Source organism: Oenanthe melanoleuca, chromosome 2 (genome assembly GCF_029582105.1).
Source record: "Oenanthe melanoleuca isolate GR-GAL-2019-014 chromosome 2, OMel1.0, whole genome shotgun sequence".
In the NCBI taxonomy this organism is placed as follows: domain Eukaryota; kingdom Metazoa; phylum Chordata; class Aves; order Passeriformes; family Muscicapidae; genus Oenanthe; species Oenanthe melanoleuca.
Window position 1 is genome coordinate 18,658,154 of NC_079335.1, and position 17,719 is coordinate 18,675,872.

Here is a 17,719-nt window from a genome sequence, read left to right on the forward strand (position 1 = left end):
AGAAAAGAATTGATGTATGATCTTCTGAACTCAGATGTAGCTCTACAACTGCATTTACCATTCTGCAATATTTACACACATTGTTTCTCAAGAATCCCACTAACTCCAGGTATCATTTTTGCACTGCAGTAGCAGTGGACAAACTGCTCATTACTGGCATCCAGGCACTGTAGGAGATATTAACCACTATTCTCTGAGCCCAACATCCAACTAGTTTTTTACCCCTCTAGTTGTACACATATCCAGACATAATATCACAACTTGTGCACAAGTATGTTCTCAGACATTGTCAAAATGCTTTTTAAAGTGGAGGCAAATAACATTATCACTCTCAACTCCTCTTCAGATCTAGACATTTTATCAACTTCTGAGGGAAAGACTTAACTAACTCCCAAAGCCTATTTTGGAGTGGGGGGAGTATATCCCATCACTGATTCACTATAATTCTGACATCCACTATTTCTAGCAACGTAAAATAGAGGTTACTGTGCTGCTGAAGTTATTGAATAGAGACAAATTACCTGTTACAATGAAGTTCACAACGTACACTTTGGATTCTGTCAATACTTTCCTTAAATTAGGTGTCTATAAATGTACATAGCTGACTACATGATTTGATCCTGGAAATAAAAGAGGTTTATGACACTGCAGTGAGATATTGATTTGAGAGGAGGGGATCATAACAACTGTGAAATTTTGAAGCAAGTGAAGTAAAGTGATAAAGTTCTGCAATGCTAGAAAATAATTTTTTTAGGCTAACAATTTAATGCTAAGCAGCCTCCTCTTAACTCTGCACTTCCTTATTTTTCAAACATTTTCTCCAGGTATTGGTTGCAATTAAACAGCATGGAATCTGCTAGTTTAAGATATTAACTGATTAAATATTGTCATAATAATAACAACTGCTCTAAATAGATTGGAAAATAAACAGGTGATGGTCAGTGTCTGGAAGATATGTTAATGTATCAATGTGTATGTAGAATATTATGAATGACACTATGAAGGCAAAATAACTATACTCATACAGGGTATTGCTTAGTCCAGGGAAAGGACTAGAAGTTAGAAAATTGGCAGTTAGAAATTAACTTCTCTATGTCATTCAGTAAAACTGCTTTCACTAGAACCTTTTTATGGACTAGTCCAGGGTGTCTTGCATTTGAAGGAGTGGTTTTCAGCTCCAGCGACTCTGCACAAAGAGTTCAGGTTGACAGGGACATTTATTCCTCCTACATATAAGAAAGGCTGTACTGCACCACCTTGACTAATACCTCCAACAAGTCCATCAAGGATATCTTTCCAGCCTCCAGTAGATTCTGGTTTATGGGTTTTCTGAGTTAGACAGTGCATCTTTGGAGTTATATTTCTTGGTTTGTCCTTAATTACTCCAGAACTCATTTGAAGTTCTGAGGTAGGCAGCATCCAGCCTTGACAGTTTCTGGTTTAACTCTGCACTGTGCTCATACAGAAACACCAGTAGCTTATTTTAATGACTTATAAGAGTGACATTAAGAGAAACAATGAACAACTACTGCTCCACATAAACCAGCTGCCTACATTTGCTCTTGCTGTTCAAAGGGACCCCAGGTATGGGAAGAACTTGTCACTGGGATAAAACTCTCTTTACTTGGAGGGTCTTAGTCAATGGAAGCACAGCTTGGGATAAACTAACAGCACTATGAGCACTGATACATATAAAATCAAGAATGGGCAGGGCATCCTCTCTGAGTAAACATTGTGTGAGAAGAGAAGAAAAGAAAACTCTTTTGCTTGAAATGATGTTCCTGAAACTGAGATTTTTTTTTTTTTTTTTTGGAACACTTATAGGTTTAAGCCTACAGCTGGTCAAAGATATTTACCCAAAATGAAAGCTGGAATATTTCATTGAATCACTAATAGTGAAATGGAGTTCCATCATAATGTTATTCTGCTACATTGTTGAATATGCCATCTCTCAGGTGATATAATAAGTCTTTTAAATTCCTTACAACTAGAAACCTTTGAAAATTTAAAGGATGACTTTTGAGAAGAAAAATCACTAGTTTTTAAGAAGTAATGCTCTACCTCAGACCACAGCTTTCTCTGTGATTGCAGGGTATTGCTTCTCTGTTGTGCAAAATAGCTGTGGGCAAAGAGGCTACAAAGTGCTTAGCACCTCTCCATAATCCTGAGGCCTCCAGATCAATAAGTGAACATATGTCCTGCATTATGTAAGTCTCTGCTCTGCCCCAAAGGAAGACAGCAGGTGAGTGAAAATAAATTTTACAAATTGAAAAATACTGCTATGATTTATATTTTCAGCAATGTGTTATGAGCACATTTTTCACCACCAAGGCTGTCTGAAGGACAGTCCAATTAATAAAGCTGTCTGGAGGTAGCTAATAAAAGAGCTTGCTGCACTGTGGGGAACACCAGATTGTTATTACAAATACACTGTCTATTCTTCTAGCATCACACAGGAATAAAGGGATAATACCTGTCATCTGGGCAATAAAATTTTCACATGGCCTTTTTCAAGTGACTTATGATTAATAAAAGACTTGGTTGAAATGCCTGTAGCAAATTAACGACAAAGAAGTTACCTATTCTTGCAATTGAGAATAACTTAAAAGTAAGACTTCCAAAGCAATAAGTACCAAAATTAAGAAAGCAGGAGCACGACAGCCAAGCAAGTGCATGTAATATTGTCAAACTGTTCTTGAGAGACCATGGTGACAGTGCTTTTTCTGGCAGGAAAGACAGAAAGATACAGGGTCTGAATTAATCCAGACTGCAATAACAGGGTCAGCTGGGTAGGACACAGGTTCAAGCAAGGACACAATTTTATGGCAATGACTTGACAAAAACAAACAGTTTACTCTACTGCATCTTCCTTCAGCCCACCTGAATTGTATATTGATACAGCCATGGCTAGCAAATAGTTTGAAAAAACACTGCAGTCTTCAAACTGCATCTTCAATACACTACCATGTCTTGCAAGTAAGTCTGAGCTCTGCATGCATTTAAAAACCAAAAGAATGAATTCTCCATACACCTGACCCTACTCCAACACCCTCCTTTATTACTAGCTTTGTGCTGCACTTGGTTTTGGGTTTTCTGCTGGGCTTTCTTATATACATTACAGCTGCACAGTTGGGCTGAAATGATTTATTCTTCGTCAGAAAGGAATCTGAACATGAAATGCCTTGGGATCACATTCCTCATTCCTGCTTTGTTTCAGGCTGGCTGCTTGTAGAAAAATAAATAAAAGATAAAAGAAATACTGTGGTATCTCTTATTCTATGTATTTTGTAGCAGCCTTCACCTAACTTTTCGACAAAGGTTAACACAGATCATTCAATATTGCCTGGTGTGACATAAAATGCTGCTGCTTGCTGCAGCCTCCCAGCTGACAGCCAGATAATGATGGCTGCACTGGTTGGGCTGGGAAATGCTTGTCTGGCAGCAAGGACAAAGTCCTAACCTGACTGAGATCTGAAGTAGAAGGGGCAAAAATTCCTTTTCTGCAGCTATCCTTAAATCATAGGAACTCTAGGGGAGAGGAAACCATGCAACAAAACTACAAAAATCTGCATCCTCTGGGACATGTGGAACCCTGGACTGGTCTGGTGCTGTCTTGTGGCAGCTTCTGTGAATTATGGTTGTGCTGTCCTTGGGATATTAGTAGAGACAGGCACGTTCCAAAAGTGGCTTGTTCAGAGCAGAAGCTAACATGGAATACCTCTGAAGGACCAGTTGTTGACAAGTAACCAAGACAACACATCCTAAGGCCAGAGCTGGGGTTACTCAGCTGCTGGTGACTGTGTCTGGAGATGCTGTTTGCTTGGAACACAGCTGAGCAGCACCTTGGTGTGACACAACCCTGTTCAAACACAGGTGTGGTGCACCTGTTTGTTCAATTGCACTATTGCTAATAAGCCATTAAACTCCCATTTTCTCCATTCCTATCTCACTGTATCTTCCTAGGACATACACTGCTCATCTCAATAACTCCACCTGTTGGAAACCTTCTATGCAGCCTTGGTACCTCTGATCTACTGAACAGAGGCACAAAACCCAAATCTGCCTCTCAGCACCCTGTGGTTACTAATCACTGAGGGTTTGCTCATTCAGCCAATCCAGGAGGAATGTGCATCTCCAAGCTGTGTGATATGACACTTCTGTAGGTAGGTACACTGGACTAGCTGTTGAACTTGCACTTTATTTCTTTGTCCTTCCTCTGCATTCAACATCAAAGTTTCCTGCTGCATCTTAGAAACCACCTGAGAGATGCTTTTACCTCCTCCTGCCCAGCTGGCACCCTGAGCTCCCCAGCAGCACTTCCCAGGAATGGGTCACTTTGAACAGTTTCTCACCAGCTCCCTCATAAAGAAAATGTCATCAGGTGTTTGCTAGGCCATACATATAGGAGTCCTGGGGCTAGTGAATTAACCAGAAATTCTGCTGTAGAATTTATGAGCATTGGGGTTTCATTCCTGGCATTCACCATCACAAACCTATCCTAATCCTAACAAAATCCATGCATTTTAAAAAAATATTACAATGTCAAACAGCATTTTCGTAAAGCAGGATGACAAAAAATTAGGCACTATTTTCTAAAAAGATCTTGAAAGCCATCATGCCTGCCAGTCCAGTCTGAAACAAAAGGGTGGTGGAGGGGGTAGGGGGAAGAAACATTTAAACCATTTATGGTGGAAACAAACAACCATAAGAAGCATCTCAGGAGCTGGGTATCTGTACAATTAAGTTTTTGCAAATTTCTAAGTAAAAATCCCTTACTGCAATGAAGATTTGGAGGAAAGCCTAGCTCATTCTTATCTACCAAATGCAAAAACCCCCTCTGTGCCCCTTGTGACTATAGCAGAGATTTTACTACACAGTTAATAGGAGAAGCAAAATCTTTCATTGGAAGAGCAATGTTTACTCTTCAGAGATGCATTTAGTATTTTTGAATGCTCTGAAGAGCTGGTTATGAATTTGATTTCTTTGTAGCAAGAAATGTGATTCAAACTGATGTTGACAGCCACGTTTTTATCAGATTTTTTAAAAAAACAAACAGGTAAACTTCTGTTTTAAACCCAACACTGCAAAGATCTGACAGCTTAAACACAGGGGAAGGCCTAACCCCCTGATGTCTGCACAGGGAGCCCCCAAGACATTTATTTTATTCTCCTGTGGACACACTGATTATAACCAGGTTATGTCCATAACCAGGACAGAAATCTGCATTTGCACATGGTTGGGGCATTTTTTGGCTGCTTTGGCATTTCAGAGGGATCAAGTAAAAAGCTTGTGGTTTGCAGTCAGGCTCCACTTACCACCCAACACTTCTGCATGCCTGCAGCACGAGGCACTGCCATGGAGGGCTGCTAGAACATCTTTTGTTTAACCCTCTTGAATATGGCTCTGGCCATCCCCTCCCAAAGGGAAGACAGCAGAATTAGACTGGCACAGAAAAAAAACAAAAAACCTGATGATGATGAGTTGGCTCCTCATGGCACAAGATGAAATAGACTGTGGGAAGGAATTAGCAGCAGGGAAACAACTCAGATCTCTACAGCTCCAGCAACCAGAAAGGGGAAGGCAAGTGGTTTTACACTGATAGAAATTGCAGAAGAACCAAAGGAAGGCAAGTAACATGTTTGGAGCAAACAGAACTAAGAATTTCTTTGAATGGTATATATAACTACACGACATAAATAATTGTACGGACAAGGAGTATCACTTGGTACAGAAAAGGAAGACACGAGTCAGGCAGAAAGCATCCATTAGAGGCTGTAAAGCATGCAGGTACTTCAGCAAAAAAATTCCTTGAGCCAAGGACTGATGGAAAATGGAGGCTTTTCACAGGGAAAGAACCACTCAGTACATGCTCCATCTTTTGTATTATCACTAATTATCCACTACCAAGTACTGCAGGCAACCGAGTGCAACAAGCTTGCAATTCAGATCTGAATTGGCCATTATGAATTGCAGAGGAAAAGAAACCAAACACCACACAGCAAACTAGAATACAGGACGGTGCTAAATCAGTGTCTCACAGTAAACAAACCAAAACCTGCAGAAAAGCCCTTCAGTCTGATTCAGTGTGATGTGTTGATCATGCAGCAGAGTTTTCCAAAAATGCAAGCAGCATATGAGATCATCTGACGGCACGGAGCAAACACAACGTGATGGTCACGAGTGGCGATAGGAAAGGGCTGGGCATGAATTCACACCCACGAAGCCCACGAAGCAATTCAAAGTGTCAGGTATGCATTAACATTGTAACTCTGAGCCCAGCTTCGGCAAGGAAAACACCGCAGGCATGAGAGCTATGCGAAAAATAAATAGAGGCATCTCAACATCGTATTTGCTTTATACTCCCAGCACTGTGTGTTTGAGCAAGTAGAGGAAGAATACAAAACACCCTTTTTTTCCCTTATACACATTACCAAAAATTACATTGCAAAGACATGGTAATTGTTAATCATCAGAGCACCAGAAAGCAAATCAAAACCTCCCTCTCTCCACCTCCTAGCCATCCTTATGGAAGTGGCCACAGCACATGCAGGAAAACTGCCACCATCCCTCACTCTGTAACAAAGGACAATGTCAAACCAGAAGCTTTGACCAGGCGTCAGGGAGAAGATGAATAGTGCCTAAATAATTGAAAAATAGCTTTTCTTTGCTGTGTGGAACAGGCAACCCACACCCTTTTAACAAGATTTATGGACAAATCTGGAACTTCATGGGTTTCAAAGGCACATCACAGAATAAAGACTTACAAAAATGAACACAAACCTTGTGATTATTCCTGGGAGCATGACAGCACTGCTACAGGTAAACCCTTGGAGGATCATTTACAGAAGACATATAGATTGGTTGCTGCCAGGTTAGATCCATGAACTCCAAGCGGGAGAATCCAGAATCCACTTGTGGTTCAAGTGTGACAAGACATTCTCACTGCCTGGGAGAGAAGCGTTAGTGAGTCCATGGGCAAAGGAGTCAAAGCCCTCTCCACACCACACATGAGCCTGGAGATGTACATCCAGGAGGATGAGGCATGGCAGGAGTAGGGAGGGACGTGATGATGATGAGGATGATGATGGAGGAGAGGAAAATGGCAGCGATCATGCTAAATACATAGTGCAACTCCAATAGCCATAGCATATACAATTCATTCTTCTTTTCCTGCCTAAGCCTGTGTAAGGATTAACAGCTCAAGATCATATGGCTTCTCCATGGCTGTATAATATTTTACAGCTGCTTTATACGGTGGAAATAATATGCTCTGCTACTAAGGTTTGTGTTTTGTCAGGGATGAGAATTTCTTGATCTGTTCTTTCAGAATTTTGAGAGGGTGGGTTGCAATGCTGTACTATTTGCTGACAGATATCTTGATTCTGGACATGTTTTAGAAGCGATGTGTAAAGTAAATTACTATTTTGAATCTCAGTATTTTGTTAATAGCTGCTATACTGTTATTTAAATAACTCCCACTAGTTCCATTTTCACAAAAGCTCTTCCAGTGCATTATGCAAATCTACTTCAGTACAATTTTCATGGGTCTTGAAATTTCCAGCTCTGTCATATTCAGCAAAGAAAAATTCTGCATAATGGTTGGAAAGTGATTATGATTTCTATTTCATTCTTATTTGTCTCATTAATATTGCAGGATTATATCTATTGCAGCTTTATTTATAAGGATAGATTCCAACTGTCCAGACTATTTTAAGGTTTTATCTCTAAGAAAAGTCGTTACTTCACCTGATTAGAAGTTCTTGAAAGTTGCTTTATTATAGGCTATGCAACCAGCATCCCAATCCTATTCCCCTGAAAACTGCTGTCAGACTGTCACACGTTCTATACTGTGGAGGATCACACTCTACACTGCCATCTTCTCTCCCATACACTGAGTTGAGAGTTTTCAAGGGCCAGTGTATGCAGTGGTCTGGGAGCTATATGATACACTCTTAGACATACAGAATGCCTTGCTTACAGTGAAGCCATACAAACTCACAATATTTTTCCATGTAATTAACTTGTTCATAGTATCAATTATTTTCTCTGCTAGCTGCAAGTAATTTATACATCAACAAAGCCATTTTATCCACGGACTTTAATTTAGGCAATTGCATTTACATTTCTGATTCCAACCCTGTGCTTGGCTGTTTTCTGAGTTGTTTACAAGTCAGCTGCAATATCCCCAGGCACTTAATGTTCCTGAGATTTATGAGCTATATGCAATCATAACATGCATACATTTATGTAGTCAAATTTGGAAGCAAAAGGGCCTTTTAACTTCTCAAAGAGATGGCAGAGCAGGTTGAAAGTTGCAATGCTCTTACAGCACCACAGATTTGTGTGTTCTAGTTCTACCATCTCAATGAATAATCATCAGCACAGCAGGCAACCACAGCTGAGGTTCAAATAACATGGTGTGGATCTGCTTGTCATAAGACATGGGAACCCAAATCAGCACATTCTTCTGCCTTGCCCAGTAGATCATACAGCTTGAAAAAACTTTAAGGCTTATTTTGAAATATGAAACTAATTTATACATCATTATTACCTCTATTCCATGAGATATAAATGCGGTAAGACATTCTGATATCATCACTGAAAATTCAGTGAGGTATTAAATGCATTTTGAGAAAGGGGAGTTGATAACAAACCATCAGTGACTGAGACCCAGACAGCAACATCTGAGCCCAGGCAGTGGGCACCTCTTGGTCTGGCCTTCCTCCTGCAGCTGGGCATCCTGCACTGTCTCTGCCTTGATACACGGGGCAGCTTGGCAGCTGGAATGCCAGCCCTGGGGCCAGAGGGGCAGCAAGCCAGAGTCCTTACTGAGGAGATGCTGCAGAGTGTAAAGACCACGAGCTGCCAACAGGTCACAGGGCTGAGGGGGGAGCCAGTCCTGGGCAGCAGCAGCACAGTCACACAAGAAATCATCCAAACTCTCCTCATGCTCCTCTCCAAATGGAACATCATCTTCCTTGAGCCACAAGATTTACCTTGTACTAAGGTTAAAGTGTCTTTTGGGCAAAGTTCTACAAGGAGGCTAAAACATCTAGAATTTCTCCTTGCCAGGAACATAAACTGCTTCTCAGAGTGTTCTGCAGGATATAATTATATCAGGTAGATCTCTGTGGAGACACCTAACTTGTCAAAGGCAAGTTAGAGACTAGGCAAAATGAGAACTCTTTCCTCATCATTGCCAAAGCAGAATTGAATTTTTGCCTTCCAACTTATGCATAATTCAAGTATTTTGAATAATAAGTATCATTTTAGCATTTTAGTGAAAAGTGCAGAAAACATATAGACAGTATAAAATGAGCTTTATATTGGTTGGCTTTTTTGAATCCTCTATTGAAAGCTCTGTTTTCTTGAGGGAGTTTCACCTGGTACTAGCCAGCCAGGTTTTAAAAATTCTTGTCTTGTTCTTTCAGCATTTCTTGTTCATAAATCAAGTTAGCCTATACTAGATGGGAAATAAAGAACTTCAAAGATCCAGGAATATTTTATACTTAAGACAAAATTATCCTCCTACCCTTCTCTCAGGAGACCCACCTGCCCTAAGCATTAAGCTCTGATTAATTCCATCCAGTTTTCTCTTTTCACCCAAGGTCTTTAACCTGGCCAAGCAGTTTCTGGCACTCCCCCCAGAGCTCCCAGCATGGCCCAGGGGGCTGAGTGGTGATGCCAGCCCATGCTCTGTGCATTCAGACACTGCAGCTGCACAGCAGATAGAGATCCAGAGCCCTGGTAAGGGCCCACGAGATGCAAATAGAAAATGAGAAGTCTGTTAATGGCACCTACTGAGAAAACGCTATCTTGGGCATATGTTTTCATTTCTTGTCATCCTAAGAAGTAAGAAATGCCCCTTGATAAGCTGACTAATAACAGGTTGTACTGAGAATCTATATATAAAGAAGAAACATACTTCAGAACAGATAGGTTGTGAAATACCATTTACTTATTTAAAAACAAATGGAAAACCCACACAACTATTCTGTTTCTCGATTTTGTGGAAGTAGGAGGAACATTTTCAACAATTTTTTACTTTGTGTTCATAAGAGTATGAAGGTTGTAAAGACATTTCTTTGTGTCATCACCCTCCAGGCACATAATTCATATGTATATAAATATGTAAGATTCTTTAAAAGGTGTATATTTTTAAACACCTACTTTTAAAAAATATTTAAGCATACCAAAAGATATTTTCCAGACTTTCCTGAAAAAAAAAAAAAAATCAATACCTTGTTTCTACACCACATAATAATAGTTTAGGAAAGGATACATTAGGAAATGATACCACCTAAGAAAGGAAGTTACTTTTCTATTTCATTAGTTATAAAGTTCATTTTGTTATATACAGACAGAATGCTTCATTTTGAATTTGTGTGTTTAATAAACCCAACCTGACATAATGTACTGCAGTTTTCATGTTTGTCAGCATTTTTGCAGAAGCTGAACTTTCTTCTGCAAATGTTGCCAGTCAATTAAATTAAAATAGAGAGCAGCACCATGAAGTGTGCTACTGCTCAGTCTTTAATAAAACAGTTGTGTTTTCATGAGTCTCTCCCAGCTTCCTGACAGGGGAACTGATTCCATGGCATCCTCAGGTCCCTGCCTGATGCTGAGGCCACCAGCAAGGTGGTTCCAGCTGTCTCCATCCTGGGAAGGAGGTGACCATCAATGCACCCCATGGCTCATCAAGGGATACACGTGAATGTAAATATTCAGCTTTCAATTTTAACATCAACAGTAAAAAGCAAGATCTGACTTGCAGCAGGTTCAGGTACCTGGTGCTTCTCAGCATCCTACTCTGGCAGAACTGCATTTCTTTGAACCAGCTGTGGAGGAAGGTCACAGCTTGCCAAAGACCACTTGGCTCAGCAGAAACATGCACATGCTGAAGTTCAAGAGCAGCTTGCATCCTTCTGTGGAGTTAGCTACCAACCCACTACACCACACAAACAATTAAAGCAGGTTTGAACAATTCCAAGAAAAAGGAAAAAAAAACACAGTCCAGGGAGCTTCTATGCCTAAGCTAGCCAGAGAAGCTAAGAGCAAAAGGAGAGCTCTCTCCTCTGAAGGATGTGGGGGACAAAGTGCAGTCTCTGATAAACTCTGCACCTCTTTTCTTCCTTTTTACTCCTGGAACCAGTCTTAGAGCTGCAGCTCAATATTCAACACCAACAGAACAGGTGACTGGGGATACAAGCATCATAAAGTTACCCCAAGATATTATTGAAACACTGATTATGGTGCATTTAGAAGCCTTGTAAGAAATAGCATTAATAAACATCAAGTTGATGCCTAAGAGGCAAGAAAATGCCCAGGATGATACAAGTCTGTTCAGATCCTTGACTTAAGGCACCAGTCTTGGAAAGCAAAATATTTCAGTGCAACACCAAAGAAAAATTACCCCTCTCAGTTTTTCCCTTCCTTTTTCTTCAGGACTCATCTTGCCTCTGTGTTCCTGTGCTTCAATGAACTCCCTTGGGTCAGCAGTGTTCCAGCTGTTGTGTCTTCAGTAACAGCACTCTGTGTCAGGAGCACAGGGAGGATTTTTGGGACCACAGCCCCTGGGCCTGCACGCTGCAATAAGCACAAGTGTTTTATTCTTTCCCTCCCAGAGATTTACAGAGGAGCTGCTTGACATTTGGGAACAGTTACTGCCACAGTCTTGGTGGATGGAGCAGGAAGGAACACGCCCCTAGAGGGGCAGCTCTCACAAACCCTGCAGTGATGTTGCAACAGGTTAAAATGAGATGACCAAGCTTTATCCACAGACTGGGGATCCTCTTAACCTTTCAGCTGCAGATGGGGGAGACACTGAGGCAAAGAAAGGAAGAAGAGGAAGGAAGGGGAAGGCAAGCAGCACTCCCAGGCAGCCACCTCTGCTTCTGTAGAGCAGCAATAGCTGCTGCCCAGGCTGCAGGGAAGGGCTCACCACCACTCATGCCTTTTCCCTCTGCAGGAGGCACTCACAGCCAGAACATACTGAGATTCAATAAGACAGTCTAAAGCCATAATTCAGTTTCATGCCAAAGTAAAGACATGTCCTCTCCAGCAGACACGGATGACCTTTACCCTGAACCACCATCTAGATTTATGCCTGTGACAAGCAACAATCTTTTCCTATTTTTTTTTTTTTTGCTCACAGTGATACAAAATAGAGTAGGACAAGCATAGAAACAAGAGATTGCATAACACAGTTGCCCTGCAGTGTTTTTTTATTATAATTTTTAAATCAATAAGTCCAGAGAGCAAAATAAGCACTGGAGCTACACCCACTGCCAGACACTGACAATCTATAGGCACAGTAAATGACATTAATGAAAGAAGAATCCAATCAAAAAGCACTATACTGAGGTTTATCAAAGCACAGTGAAGCTTTTTTTTTCTCTAGTCCAGAAAAAAGAGCACCTCAAAGCTGGTGCCTGGCTGACAGTGCCAAGTTAAGATCCCCATGATAAAACATAAGCCTCATGGGACAGATGAACAAAAAAAATACAGATGAGGAGTTAGTGCCTGACAATGTGAAAAAAAAGATGCCAAGGAGAAATTTAAACAGTTTCAAAGGATCAAAACCAGAGCCCAGAAGACAAATGAGGCCACAGCATGTTAAATGAGGCAAGTGAGTTTGGAAACATTTGTGTATTTAGCTTCCTAACTAGAACTCAGCTCCAAGGCAGAAGTGTTAAACAACCACCTGATCAGAATTTGTAAGAAAACAGTATACAAGCTAAAGCATGGAAGCTGAATTTAGATGCATGTAATAAAACTGTCAAGATTTTAGAAGTCCTGTTAGATAAATCAGACGCTTTTTGTCTAAATGCTAAATGAGAATCAGTAAATCACATTTCCTTTGCAGGAAATATTGGCAGTATTTCAACATGTAGTTAACTAATCTCACAATGTGTGGTTTTTTCCCTTGGTTAATCTTCTATGAAAAGGAACTATTAGGAAATCAAAATATTATGGCTAAGCTTTGCTAATTGCTCTTAGGCACAGAAAGGTAAAACCTCCTTCACCTCACATGTGAAAAATGTGAGAAAAAGGAAAAAACTTAGGAATATAAAACAACAGAAAATAAAAATAAGATATTTGAAACCATTTCCTTCATGCTGTGCAATAGCCCTCTGTATATATGTAGACTTAGTTCAGATGCCTATAAATCTGAGGGCAAATCCTTACCATATTAGTGGTAGAACACATCTATTAAAACCTGTGTAAATCTTTACACAAAACTCAAAGGAATAGAAAAGGAAAAAGACAGTAGAATTGCTCACTCCCCTGCCCATCCAGAGGCACTGTTTGGTGCTCAGAGGCACTGAGCATACTCTGCTCCTGCCTGCTGCACTGGATGGATGGCTCTGCTCCAGCTGCATGCACCAGGCAGGGTCCTCTCCTGGAAACCCAGGGAGCACAAATATTCAAGCCTAGTTGCTTCACCAGATACCTCCAATGTTTCATGAAATCAAGACTTCCACTTTCAGAATAGTTTAGGCACAAAACCCCCAACTTTCCAACAAAGTCAAGACTCAGAAGTAGTCAAGCTTTGGATTGGGAAATTCTTATGCTTCCCAAATTTTGTCTAAATCACTAATTCCCTGTAGAAAAATGTATGGTTTTGGTAAACTAACTCCAGAATTAAGAGACTTGGTCTGGCTGTAAGATTAGTGACAGGTTTACATTTTCATAGAAATATTTTAAAGCAATCACAAAGATTCATCTGGAGATACCTAAAATCAGACAGAAATCCAGTCAAGTTCTTTCTTAGTAGTGGATCATTACAGTGACCTCCTGCTGATCCATCTCACAGCTTTCCAAGATAACTGGGTGCCCAGAAGATATATATTTAGAACATTGCTGTACTCATAATTTATGTAAACAAAATAGAGAGTCCCTTGACCTTCCATTACATTTATTCTGTAGTATATAGTGCAGGGGGGTAAAAAAGCATGGAAAACAATAAATCATTAAAGTAAATATATTCTGAGAATATAAAGCTTTTAATGCTAATATGGTAGAAATTAGTAATTTCCTTCTATAAAATGACATGTGACAAACAAGTGAGAAAGGGTAGATACAGTATGTTATGTATGAGAACTGACATCTTCATCTGCGCTGCAGCTACTGCATTTCATCTTTACAGAGTGCTGAGAAATCAAGAAGTTATATAACTTAGTGAAAAGCTGATAGGGCCACTGACATTTTAAATTCCACTCTGTGAAAATCAATTGCAAGATGTGAAAAGAAGAAAAAAAACCTTTTCAGGAACCAGAATCTCCATCCCATAATATATCCTTGTATACGTACGCTTTAAAATAAAAAAGAGCAATGAAACTTTGAAGAGAAAGGGAGTGTGGGAGGAAAGGAGAAGGACAGGCAGAGCAGAGAAGGAACAGATTAATCACAGATCATTTCAAGATACTGTTATGAGGAAGCAAAAAGACAATTTATTTTGATGGCACCCTTTTGATTCTGCTTCTACTAAATAGTAAATAGGTACCATAGTAGCAATTTACAACATGGAGCTTAATTGGAATTAGAAAGCCAAATAATCCAAAAGCATATGCCTTTTTAACCTGGAAACACAGCACATTCCTACTGGGATCAGTCTTTACTTTTCTAAGGGAAAATGGCCCCATCAAAACGATTTAAAGCTATCTGTGTTTGGAAGCAGATTAGGAAAAGTCAACAGACCTAATTTATTTTCCAGTTGCCTCAGCAAGAAAAAATGAAAGAGACAATGATACTGACTCAGGAACCATAAAAGAATATCTACAATCCACAAAAATAGATTTTTTTAATATTCACAACCATGACTCTCACTTTTTATCCATTCAAACGTGGGTCACCATGAACAAAAAATACCTGGTAATTCTCATTTGATTCATATACAAGTGAACTGAACTTTCAGAGAAGGAAAGAGAAAGAAGACATTTTCTGTAAAAGGGGTGTAATGGATGAAAAGGAACCCATTCAAAATATGCCCAAAGCACATGAAAAGAGAATTCACAGAATGCGTGCCAAATCAGAATCGTGTTCCTGCTCATTCAGAAAGCAGCTATTGAAGATACCCACCAGACCAAGGTCTGCACATTTTTAGGCACAGAACTACATCTGGACCTAGTCCTGGGAGCAAAGATGAGAGCTGCACAAGCACATGGAGACAAAAAGGACCACTACCATACACAGCAAAGGAAAACCTTGCACTGAGAATGCCAAGAGCTAAAACTCCTGCTTGATCATCAGCAAACTACGAGCATTTTGATGAGCTGGTCTGTTATAAAATCAAGGCTGACTCTTGAGCACAGCAAGCTGGCAAAACACAAACCTGCCCTTACCTGCACAATGCTTCCTATGGGAAACAAAGAGCAGTTTATTTTACCAATAAACTTTGTGTGATAAGGACAGCTGCCAGCTGAACCTGCTTTCACAAGAACACTTTTTCTTCCCAGAATTATATTTAGTATCTTTTAGAAGCATAAAGAAATATTCATTGCATTTTGTTCAGCCATTTCAGGATTTCCCCCCACTCAAACAGCAGCAACAGCAGAATTTTAATGACTGGAAAAATGCAGCAGGGAGAATATTGTACTGCAGCAAATCACTGCTTCTGCAGCTTTCCTTCACTGTAGCTCTGATCTCCTAAATCTGCTACAGCACCAGTAAAATGCAGCTCCTAGCAGAGATTAGTGAAGGAAAAAAAAAAAGAGCTTGAAAACTTCTTAATCAAGTTCTATAGTTACAATACCGAGGAAAAAGCCTAACCAAAATCCCAAAAGCAGAATTCCCAAACAGAATTCCTAGTGTCATCTGATATTGCTTTCTTTACTTCTTTTTACCCCAAATGCCTTTGCATTTTATAGTACCCATACGTTCACTGCACCTTTCTGCCAAACTGCCTTCCATGAAGCAATTAAATTTATAATTGAGATCTTCAAGTCATTACAAAGCAAATTCAGTGTCCTTTGGAATGATTGCAGGGAATGAGATGACACAAATCAATTTTATGCCAAGACACACTTTTGAATGCATATATTCAGTATGTATCACACAACCCCTCATAAGCCTGAGGGCTGCTTCTTCCACAAAGAACACTTCCAAGGTTTTCAGGGAAAGCATTTTCAAAGCTTTAAGATAAAATTCTCTACTGTGAATGAGCCCATCAGTCAAATATTAAGATTTTAAACTTTCTATTGGCAGTAGGTATTTGAGGCTAGATTTATAGACATTTGCCTCTCTCCTTTCATTTTGTTCACTAGTCATTAGTGGAGCTTGCTTGAATGTTCTTGGAGACTCATTCCCTCATTTGCATCTTATGGCTTCTGACAGGAAGCACTTTATCACTACCTTCTTACAGTTGACATTCTTGTTTATTCATCAGTGCTTCAGTTCACCACTCACACAGATTATTTAGTCATTCATCACTACTCAGAAAGATTCATTGATAAAATTGTTTTTCACCAGGGGTGACAAAGCTAAAAATTCAAGTTGCTGCTTCCAGGTTTTGTCAGAAACTCTGAAATTGCAAGAACAGTATTCCTGCCTTTTTCACTTCATCCTGACACTAAATGTCTAAAAAGTTTCCACACAAAGACAATATTAACTCACTACAGGTTTTTACATCTCCGTATCTTCACATCCATACAAATGTCCCATGATTCAGGATCAGGTTCAGCAGACAGTAAGTGCTGTCTTTCATCTGGATGACCCAGTAAAACCACAGCAAGTTTCCTCCTTCCCTTGCTTAGCTCTCTTCTAACTCCTCTTCATGCTTCCATCAAGCAAATGACACTACTCTGAAGATCCCCTCCATCCCAACCTCCTTGTTTTTTTCTAATACTTCTCCATTCATATTGCTCCACTACCTCCATGATTTCAGGACTAAAGGAACACACAAGAAAAATGCAGATAAGAAAATTCATGGAAACGAGCTAAGCCACTTCGATAACTAGTTTCACATGGACTACTCTCTGCAGGAGGTTTTTTTTTTCATTTTTCCTTTTTTTTTAAGAAGAAAAAAATGGGTGGAGGAATAATATAAGCAATCAGATTTTGGAAAGCTTCCAAGAGCAAAAACATCAGGAAACTACTGCAGATGCAGTAACCTGCGCATTTCAATCAGGGATACAAAAAATAGCTCAAAATCTATTTAAACTAGCTGTACATGACACTGATAAGAAATCACAACCATTTTGTTTCTTAGGCTTTTGTTTGAGCAGCAGTTTGAAATGTTCACCCCCTGACAGAGGCCTTCACTCAGAAAGACAGGGCTGTGTCACAAAAGGTGTGGCCAAAAGACACGGGTCAACCCTGCCTTTGTGGACACTGCTGAAGGCTCAAGGAAAAATACAACTCGGATTTTTCCCAGGCTGTTGGCTTTCTCAGCTCCAGCTCGGATCTTTCCCAGGCTGGAGACTTTTCTCAGAGATAAACAAGAGGAGGAAGAATCTATCTATTGTTGGTCACAGAACTGTGCATGTGCTGTGTGATGTTTTACAAAAAGCATGTTTTCAAAGAGGTGTTGCTTTCTTAGACCAATGAGCCTTTTCCATTCTGTATTGCACAATCTATCCTATATAAGTGCAGTGGCCTTTCAATAAACCACTTCTTCTTGCTGCCTTGGAAGAAGTCATGTGTGTACTGTATTATTTACTGTTCCTAGTCTGACAGTGACACGCCTCTTGCTCTAGCAAACTGCTTTTCCACCCCAAAG

The 17,719-nt window shown here is 40.0% G+C and overlaps 1 protein-coding gene across 5 annotated transcripts in view; it reads right to left on the reverse strand.

Annotated features, from left to right (window-relative positions):
* OXR1 (oxidation resistance 1) overlaps positions 1–17,719 on the reverse strand; it is a 260,194-nt gene that overhangs the window by 132,356 nt on the left and 110,119 nt on the right. For 2 of the 5 annotated variants that reach the window (XM_056482984.1, XM_056482981.1), the window contains exon 1: positions 6,781–6,941. The exons of the other annotated variants lie outside the window; for them this stretch is intronic. In XM_056482984.1, the coding sequence (XP_056338959.1) occupies positions 6,781–6,839 (59 nt within the window). In that variant the 5' untranslated portion in view covers positions 6,840–6,941. Of the gene's footprint in view, positions 1–6,780; positions 6,942–17,719 lie in introns of those variants that run through there. 5 annotated transcript variants of the gene reach the window in all.